Source organism: Notolepis coatsorum (assembly GCF_963971535.1).
Source record: "Notolepis coatsorum genome assembly, chromosome: 1".
Classification (NCBI taxonomy): domain Eukaryota; kingdom Metazoa; phylum Chordata; class Actinopteri; order Aulopiformes; family Paralepididae; genus Notolepis; species Notolepis coatsorum.
Genome location: NC_140165.1, coordinates 193,964,183 through 193,974,857, shown reverse-complemented (window position 1 = coordinate 193,974,857; position 10,675 = coordinate 193,964,183). Strand labels below are relative to the sequence as shown.

General features: G+C 42.0%; 1 protein-coding gene across 1 annotated transcript in view; it reads left to right on the top strand.

Annotated features, from left to right (window-relative positions):
* Positions 1-714: 714 nt before the first annotated feature.
* Positions 715-10,675, top strand: part of kbtbd3 (kelch repeat and BTB (POZ) domain containing 3) — a gene marked incomplete at both ends in the record, with an annotated part of 105,634 nt that continues 95,673 nt past the window's right edge. Inside the window, 2 exons of the mRNA XM_084308562.1 lie at positions 715-1,061; positions 8,399-8,564. Of these exons, the coding sequence (XP_084164688.1) occupies positions 715-1,061; positions 8,399-8,564 (513 nt within the window). The remainder of the gene's footprint in view (positions 1,062-8,398; positions 8,565-10,675) is intronic.

Below are 10,675 nucleotides of genomic sequence, written 5' to 3'. Positions count from 1 at the left end.
GAGATAGTATCTGAGCTAATGAAGATAGTATGGAGATAGTATCTGAGCTAATGAAGACAGTATGGAGATAGTATTTGAGCTAATGAAGACAGTATGGAGATAGTATCTGAGCTAATGAAGACAGTATGGAGATAGTATCTGAGCTAATGAAGACAGTATGGGGATAGTATCTGAGCTGATGAAGACAGTATGGAGATAGTATTTGAGCCAATGAAGACAGTATGGAGATAGTATTTGAGCTAATGAAGACAGTATGGAGATAGTATTTGAGCTAATGAATACAGTATGGAGATAGTACTACTACTAGGACTACTAGGACTTTGGACTACTTAAAATAGACTCCCCCTTCCACCTGATGGACATATACTATGTACCTGTACTACTATTATTTATTATTTATATATATAGAACTGCTCCACATGGTTTTTAATATATCCATAGTATATAGTGGTGAGTGTCTATGTATTGTGACTGTATGTTTGTCTTTCAACCACTGCACAAATGAAGTTCCGAAAGGAAAATAAAGTAATTTGAAGTTGAAGTTGAAGAGATAGTATTAGAGCTAATGAAAACAGTATGGAGATAGTATTATAGCTAACAAAGACAGTATGGGGTTAGTATTAGAGCTAATGAAGACAGTATGGAGATTGATAAGATGAACTGATATTGTATTGATCAGATTAACTGATATTTTATTGATCAGATTGAGTCAAGATGGATGATCGTCTGGAGGCCTGCTTCCTTTCCACCACCTCCCAGGACAACTCCCTCCCTATTGGACAGCAGGACACCCTTCCTATTGGACAGCAGAACACCCTTCCTATTGGACAGCAGGACACCCTTCCCATGGGACAGCAGGACAGCATTCCCATGGGACAGCAGGAGAGTGTTCTAGAACGCAGGATTCAGCTACGGGTGTCTGAGTCTCAGGGACTGAGACTTCTGTGTGTGCTCAGATTGTTCCGGGAGCGAGGCCTACTGTTTGACTTCACCATCAGAGTCCAGGAGAAGAGCTTCCCCTGTCACAGAGCCGTCCTCGCAGCCTGCAGTGACTTCTTCAGGTTGCTCTGTGTGTCTGACTGTCTTGTCTGTGTAGTGTGTGCGTCTGTCTGTCTGTTTGTCTGTCTGTCTGTCTGTCTGTCTGTCTGTCTGTCTGTCTGTCTGTCTGTCTGTCTGTCTGTCTGTCTGTCTGTCTGTCTTGTGTGTGTGTGTGTGTGTGTGTAGGTGTGTGTGTGTGTGTGTGTGTGTGTGTGTTATTATGTCACTTTACTAAGTTAATTTGTGGGCCAACTGTGGGCCATTTTGAGCCTCTCTTGATCCATATTATGTGTATACATTTTGGCACCAAGAGGATTCCTCCTTTTAACCAGGCATGCGTCAGCCCCAGTCTCCTCCATAGACCAGACCGTCTCATTTAACAACTTTCAGTTTGGTCTTTGCAGTCTATTTTTATAATATTTTATTTTCAGCTTTTATAGTTTCACAAACACACATCAAGACAAATCACAAACACAAAGAAAATAAAAAATAAATAAAAAGAACACAAACAGTATGTTGCCAGACACTGTCACATCAATGAACAAACATACACCATGTCATATGCTATACACTAAGGACGCAAGGGGCTGATTCTCTGACATATATACACATACATATATATTACACACATACATAGTAGTGTTGTCGAAAATATCGAAAAATCGACATATCGATTCTGAATACCCAAAACTGTTTCAATACTCATTTCCCGAAATATCGACACCTAATCATTTATAAAAAAAGATAAAATAAAAAAAAAAGGAAGTTGCATTGTTCACTTCAATACCCGCAATAGTACAGCAGTCCACACACACACATGTGCATTCAGTTAAGTCGGAACATGACTGCAATACAAACAGTTCAGCCCGTCAGGCACATGCAACACAGACCAGTGTTTACATCTGTCTGCCTGAGAAAACACCATGCTCTGCAACAAAAAACGATTGAAGTGAGATGAACAGTTATTTCCAAATGTATGATCTAAAGATAAACAAAGGGTTTCAAAAGTGCCATATCTATCCTCTCCTACAGTACCAGAGAGAAGCTGAGGAGAACCAACCAGCAACAGAAGCAAAACCTATCAAAAAAAATTATAATTTAAGATTTAACCTTTTTCCCTGTGGTATCGAAAAAGGTATCGCATCGAAGCTCGAAATTCCACTATCCTGACAACACCAATACATAGTACAGAAAATACACAGGAGGACATTGAGAAGCACTTATGTTCTAGCTAAGCATTCCAAAAAGGGACCCCATATCATTTCAAATTTGTTCAAGGTCTCAGACCTACTGTGACGAATGCTTTCCAGCTGCAGAGAGGAGACCATCTCAGTGAGCCATCTTTTAAAATTTGGAGACTATGTGTCTTTCCATTCCTTCAGGATAATTCTTTTGGCCACAGCCATACCAAACATCAGGGCCTCCTGCTCATTGTAAGGTAATTCTGCAGTGTTAGCTGAACAGCCGAGTAAAGCTAGAAGGCAGTCTGGGGCAATCTCTCTTTTGTACGCCTTGGTATACCAGTCAAAAATGTCTACCCAGTACTTAAATAGCTTGGGACAAAACCAAAACATATGTGAAAGATTACCCTCTGCGGACATGCAACGATCACAGATAGGCGATACAGAGGGATAGATTCTATGCAGTTTGGTTTTAGAGTAATGTAGTCTGTGAATGACCTTAAACTGTATAAGTTGGACTCTGGCATTAATAGAACATTTATGTATCCTGCTAAGTCCCTCCTCCCACATCTCATCAGAGATTTCCATACTAAGCTCTGTGGACCATACATCTTTAATGTGGTCGGAGGAAGCCATAGATTGGACAGAGAAATATGAAACAAAATCAGAGATCAGGTGTTTTGAAACTGGTGATCGGCTCATGAGATTATAAAACTGGTAATCAGCAGGACATGTCTCAAAGTCTGGGATATTACTGCGGACATAATTTCTAACCTGCAGGTAACAAAAGAAGTGTGAGCTTGTAAGATTAAACTTAGACTTAAGTTCGTTAAATGAGGCAAAGTGACGATCAACATATAGATCTTTAATAGTGGCCAGTCCCTTTCCCTTCCATAATGAAAAAACAATATCAGATTGACCAGGGGGAAAATTATGGTTATCACATATTGGAGCATATGCCGAGGTTGAAGGTACTTTGAAAACCTTTTTGATTTGACTCAATATTCTCAATGAGTTCCGAAGGATAAAATTGTTGAGAGCCATCTTATTAATCGTATCACACTTAGAAAATAACATTGCAGGAAGAGAGCTTTTTAGGTTCACATGCGCCTCCATGTCTAGCCACCTGGGGGCGTCCATGGCTACTGTAGCATCACCTATGAAGTAATCTTGCCAGAAGGTCATGGCCCTTGCATTAGCAGCCCAGTAGTAGTGCTGGAATACCGGCAGGGCCAGCCCCCCCATATGCTTTGGCTTCTGCAAGTGTGCTTTTGAAATACGATGTGCTTTATAGCCCCAGACAAATGGCAGAAGTATAGTGTCTATCTGTTTAAAGAAAGAGGCAGTCAAAAAAATAGGCACGCTCTGAAAAAGGTAAAGGAACCTGGGGAGAACCACCATTTTTATGACATGCACACGCCCCACCAAAGACACTGGCAAAATTCTCCACCTCTCCATATTTTTCTTCAATTTTGAGACCATTTCACCAAAGTTCAGTTTAAATAGGAGTTTGGGATCCTTTGGTATAACTACTCCCAGATAGGTGAAGTGGTCATATTCTATTTTAAAGGGTAAGCTGTCAGTAAAGGAAGAGTCTAGGCTCCCTGAGATGGGCATGAACACACTTTTCTCCACCTAAAATCAAGTTGGTGGTATTCAGATCAGGGATTATGTCAAATATTTTACGAAAAAAGCTTGGGTCGTCAATGTTAGGACCATAAATATTCAGGCATGTTATTGGTAGTGAATTAATGCTACCAGACACCATGACATATCTGCCTCCGGGGTCGGAGACTACCGTGGTCATTTGAAATGGGACAGATTTACTAAATAAAATAGCAACCCCTCTTGCTTTGGAAGAAAAAGCAGATTGGTACACTTGTGACACCCAGTGCTTCCTCAGGCGCCTCTGTTCCGTTGGAGCTATATGAGTCTCTTGTAAAAATATAATATCTGCAGACAATGTTTTCAAATGAGCAAATACTTTTCCCCTTTTAACTGCACTACCCAATCCTTTAGTGTTCCATGACACCATCGTAATAGGCTTCTCACCCCCCGATATATTAACCCCTTGCGTCATCACGACCAAGTGATAACAATCTTAATACAAACAGCATGGTATATGAAGTACATTTTAATCCATTGATCATCCACCTTCTTGAAAGAGACTTCAGATACAAAAATATAACAATAAGGACTGGCAACACAATAAACCCCCCCACCCCCCCACCGCCGCTTACCAAAACTGAACGGCAAAATCCCCATATACTCACGAAGACAGCTGGGCAAAAGAATAGGCATCGCATTACACCGGTTAACGTTATAGTTACCAATACCTAGACAGCTGTCCCTCCACAACTCAGTGGATGAAAAATAATAAAGTGTTCACACGTGTCTTATGTTGAATAGTCAACAAATCAGTTTATATACAGTCAGCTTGAGACCGCCAGCATGGGACCAGGTCCATCAGTTGAGAGAGTCTTGGAAAAGCGCACAGCCTCCTCCGGGGTGCCAAACATTGTGACAGTAGAGTTGTGCTCGACGCGCAACTTGGCTGGGAAGCGTAGGCTGTATTTCACATTTGCCTCTCGGAGGGTCTTCATCACATCACTGAAGGCTCTGCGCTGGGTCATCACGTCCGCTGTATAATCAGGAAAAATATACACTCTGGATCCTTTGTAGTAAAGAGGACCGTGCTCGCGGCTGAGACGCAGGACCCGGTCCTTGTCTTTGTCGTGGTGCATCTTGGCGATAATGGTGCGTGGTTTCTCCCCCTCAGCGGGCTTGGCTAACAGGATACGATGGGCTCTGTCCACTTTAATTGGCTTGGTGAAGTTTTCACTGCCAAGTAGTTGCGAGACCAACTCGGTCACAAAGTCAGTAGGCCTTCCCTTCTCCTCGCCCTCTTTGATTCCCACGAATTTGAGGTTCAGCCGGCGGGACCGGCCCTCTAAGTCGTTGAGCTTAGCCCGGAGTTCTGTGTTTTCCTTCCGTAAGGATTTTTGGGATTCTTCCAGGAGTTTCAGACGCGCGTCGTGGTCGTTCACCGTCACTTCTATCCCCGTCACTAGCTGCTTCACGCTGTTCTGCTCGGACTGCAGGGATGCCAAAGTGGCTTCAAACTTGTCCAAACGGGATGTGATAGAGACTCGGGTCTCGTCCATCGCTTTCTTCAGACTCTTACCCTGGCTTTCAATTGCAGCCAGAATAGCAGCGCTGGCAGTGTCGTCAGATGTTTGGGCTGCTGCTGCTTGTCTCGTAGTGGCCATTGTTTGTCGTTTGCCAGCTGCGGTTGCCTTTTTTTTGTTTGTTTGGCCCCTTCCCATCGGTAAATTCCATATAATCTCAACTTTCCACGGCGGTAGTGTTATATTTAGTCTGTTGATACTTTTTCAAGCAAACTGTTAGATAAACGTGTGTTTTTTATACAAAATTAGAAGTTGAGGAGGGAGCTCAGAAAAATGCGACTACTCCATTCACCGCTCACTAGCGCCCCCCAACCTTTGCAGTCTATTTTTAAAAGGATAACAAAACACAAACATTAATTAAAAATATACAATAAAGATTTACATAAGTAGAGAAAAAAATAAAAAGAAGAACCCACTAAGAACCCACCCCCCTGAGGTCCAAGCTACCACCACTATATTATCTCAACTTACAGTGGATTTCAACTGTACCGCCAGATCACTCCTATTGTAATGGTTTCCTCCTATGCTCCATGTACAAGAGTTGTCGAAAGCTCCAAATACACAATGTCCAAATACATCAAAGTCCATGCTCTCAGACATGTATGAGGGTGTTTACAGTGCATAGTTACCAACATCTTTGCTGCTGTCAGCCCAGCAAGAAGAGTTTGTGTTTTCACAAGTCAGTCATTCAGAATGAACACATTGGGCAAGGGAGGAACATTAATCTTAAACAATTTGGAAGACACCCAGAAACTAGCCACTGGGGGACACTCCCAGAACATATGTAAGTAAGTACCCATTGGATTATTGTTACATAATGTAAAATTTGGGCTTGAAATTAATTTAATGGAACAAAGCATCCTTGGTGTCAAATAAGTTCTGTGTATAAAGTTATAATGAATCTGTTGATGGTCTGGATTTCTAGATGCCAGTAATATGTTCAACCTAACATCTGTCCATTCAAAGTCTGGATCTAGTTGGCCCTCCATAAGGTATCCAGTGCCAGAGGTTTATAAGAGTGTTGAGCGATGAAGCAATAAAGATTAGTAATAGTAATCATACCTCTTGTGCCCTCATGATTAACTACAATATCCTGAATAGATTGGTTATACCAAGACCTGTCTGTATTGTCTCTGTGTCTGCATATTGGGTTCAACACGCTCAGCTGTGACAGTTTGTATAGAGTGAGGGTAAATTAAGCTCTCCTCCTGGCTTCAGGGTCAAATCATGTTAATGTTGTTTATTTTGGAGAGATAGACCGCCATCTTTCCTCTCTCGTTGCATCGTGATGAGTCTTATACAAGGTATTTTACCATTCCACAGAAATTGTCATGGCAGTCTGCAATTTACACCAATATTTAGCTGCGGAAGGAAGAGGTAACATTGAACTGAAAAAAATCACCTGTGGCAAAACATTAATTTTGATTATAGAAACTCTACTACATAATGAGTTAGGCAATGACACCTACCTGTCTAGGTCAGATCTAATTTTGGTTAATGTCTTATCATAATAATATTTTGCCGTTTGGTGTACTGAATCGAACACCTCTACTCCTAAATAAGTGAAATGCTTTACTACAGGAATGATCGGAGGGACAGGTAACTTCTTCATCGATTCGCTTAGGGGTATAGCAGCACAGACTTCTTCCAATTCTTGTTTCCAGTCTTTGTTCTAAGTCTCAAAGCCAATAGATGACTAGGTCTGGAAGAATGAAAATTGTATTTTTGTCTAGTTCTGTGCATGAGAATCTCAGAACGGCGTCTCAGAATTGAGTTAATCTCCTTTTTTAATCAGTTATTTTTGGAGGGAAACCGCATCAGTGAAGTAGTATCAAGAGTAGCATATTTTAATTCCAGAGCTTCCAATTTAGCAGCTTTTTCTTTATTTCTGATAGATACATATAGTAGTATTATTCCTGATGAATCTTTTTACTGCTTCCCATAAAATTCTTGGATCAGAAACCAATGTTTTTGAAGAAGATGGTTCCTGAGGTTCTTGGCGAGGAATTCACAGGGGAGTTACAACATAATTATAATAATACTTTGATTACTTTAACAAGCCATCAAACTCAAATATATTATAGATGGTCAACGACAATTTAAAGACACTTGTAAATCAATCAATCTTGGCGGTCTGAGTGCTTTGCGAGGTGCTGCTGTTCTGTGAGCCCTTTCCAGCAGCAACTCCCCTGTGAATTCCTCGCCAAGAACCTCAGGAACCATCTTCTTCAGGAACCTGATATGATATTTTCCTTCCACTCCCTCTGGGAAACCATTATGCGCAAATTGACATGTCTGTCTCTTTCCTCATGCTCTGCCAATTTAGCAGTCAATCTCTCAATTTCTGTTGCTTTAGCCAGTGGTTCCGCCTTCCTTTCAATTTCGGCAGTTTCCAACACAGACACTCTGAATTCTATACTCTCGAGCCGCTCCTTCACCACGGCCATGTTTTCATCGAGAGCGGTTATAATTGTTGTTTGCTCTTCGGCCATATTCTTGAATTTCCTTGTTTGTTTTTCTGTTCACTGGTCAGTTTATCAAACATCTTCTCCTGTCTTTCTACCATCTTTCTAACCCAAAGAGGTTAATCCGAAAACCAGCACCATCTTTTCTGCCGGAGTTAGACTAGTTTCTGCCATCTTTGCACCATGTGTCACACGAGACAAATTATTCTTAGATTCTGGTGGTGTTATCATCTTTCATTCGATAAAAAGTTCACTCTTGACTTAACTTCACCAGTTTGATAAAAGGTTCACTCTTGACTTAACTTCACCAGTATGAATAAAATTATTTGTTGCTTGTAAGAAGCAATAAAATAATGAAAATGTTGGAGCTACTTCATTGAAGGTTTAGCCACACTGAGCATATGATACAATATAATGTAACAAAATATAATATATACTATGATGTAATATGAAATAATATCTGTCATAACATAATACAAAATATTATATCATCATGATGAACATTACAATGTGTTTGGTCTGACAGGGTCATGTTTGAGGTGGCCATGCGTGAGCGTGATGATGGATCGGTAACCCTTGGCAACCAGTCTCAAGGCGCTGTGAGCTCCTTCCTGGATTTTGCCTACTCCGGAGAAGCAGTCATCACCGACAGCAACGTGGACATGCTGTTCCAACTGGCATCTTTCCTGCAGGTAAAAAATGCACAAAAGACCTGGGCCCTCATTCACCAACGTGACTTACGCACAGATATGTGCTTAAGCTGTGTGTACGACCATTTCTAAGCAAAGAGTGGGATTCTTAAATTTCAACTTGAACTTGACTTTGTGCTTATGTGTACGCACAGCTCTGAGCATGCTTAGCTGACGCCCAGTGGTAGAATATCGTTACTACGGCACAAGCGCTCCTCAGTACATGCATTCGTTTCAACGCGGAAATAAAGACACTGGCGCGTGTTCTATATGACCCCCGTAATTCATTATAGTTCATTGTGAAATAGCGATATTAGTGTAATTATTGTCAAACCCTAAATAGCATGTGGAATAGGTCTTTCTCTCCGAATGAATGCAGGTTTATATATATAGCGTTATCGGGTGCACTGACTGCGCTCGCAGGAACTGTTTTCAGAGATAGCATCAGATAGGGATGAATGAATGAATGAGGGGCAGTCTAATTGCAGAGAGAACATAATATTAACTAGAGTCCACTACCCGAGACACCTCCTTCATTTGTACCGCAATTTGGGACCCAAATTGGAGCTATGAGCTTAAAAGCTTTTCCGTGCTTATTTGAGAAGGTCCAGCTGCAGAGCCGGAGAGACAGACAGCAGAGAGACAGACAGACAGACAGATAGACACTGTTCCACAGTGTGTGTGTGTGACCACTAGTCTCCTAGTAGAGACCCCCCCCCCCCCCTCTGGACCACCTCCCAGTAGAGACCCCCCCCCCCCCCCCCTCTGGACCACCTCCTAGTAGAGACAAGTTTTCTGAAATTTATGTTTATATATGCAAATGAGGCACTTCCCCATTAAATATGTGGACATTTATGGATGCAATAAGGCAAAATGAAGTAAAATGAACAACTAAATGTGTGTTATTGACGTTTTATTGTCACTAGTTTCATAGAAGACATGTTTAGGAAGCAAAATATAACAAAATCTCAAAATCAACAAAAAAAGTATATTTGCCTATTCACCTGCAGTGTCTCGCCTTAGGGCCCGCGTCCACCTAGCGCATATTTCGCCGTGAAACATGCTGGGAGTGCGCCGGCAGAGCTGGCTTGACGCGCATCTTGTAGATGACAGAAAGAAATCTACAGCCATGCCGCGGTTTTGCACATATTATAGCATATTTGAATAACTTTATTGTATATTAATTATATATATAGTTATTGCCTGACACCACAGTTCGCCCTTTGCTTTTTATTAGCTTTTTAGTAGTGTATTCGTGTAGTTATTATTATTAGTTTTGTCGCGGATCTCAATGGTCTGTGTGGAGACAGCCAGACAGGCAGGCAGCTCCGGTGTCAGGTTACAAGCAGAGTGGTAGATGACTGGCTGTGATTGGTTGTTTGAATATGCGCTCGGCGCACCGCTCTAGAAAAGTTCAGCCAGTTTCAACTCTCTGGCTTGTGCGGCCGCATAAAGGCGCTGAAAAAAGAAGCCGACGGCAGCGCACTTCCTAGAGGCGGCCGCATGGGGCCGCATGCGCTCCATCCCCATTGTAATACATTGAAAACAGACGCGTGCGGTCCTAAATATGCGCTAGGTGGACGCGGGCCCTTAATCCTCATCTTCGTCTTCTTCCTAGAGAAGTCTCTACTAGGAGGTGGTCCAGAGGGGGGGGGGGGGGGGGGGCTGAGTCTCTACTATTAGACTAGTAGTCACATACATGCACGCACGCATGCACGCACACACACACACACACACACACACACACACACACACACACACACACACACACACACACACACACACACACACACACACACTGTGGAACAGTGTCTGTCTGTCTGTCTGTCTGTCTGTCTGTCTCTCTGCTGTCTGTCTCTCTGCTGTCTCTCTCAAAATAGTATAAGTGCTATCTTGGCCCTGAGAGTTGCTCTCCGGCTCTGCAGCTGGACCCTTCTCCAATCAGCACGAAAAAAGCTATAAGCTTATAAAACGATTTAATATGCTAAACTTCGTTTTAAATTCCTTAATTCACTTTTGTTTATTTCATAAAGATTTTCCCGACATAATGCTACCTGCCCCGACCAGATCCGTGACTCTGTTGCGATACAGATGAATTATCTACTCAGAAAGCT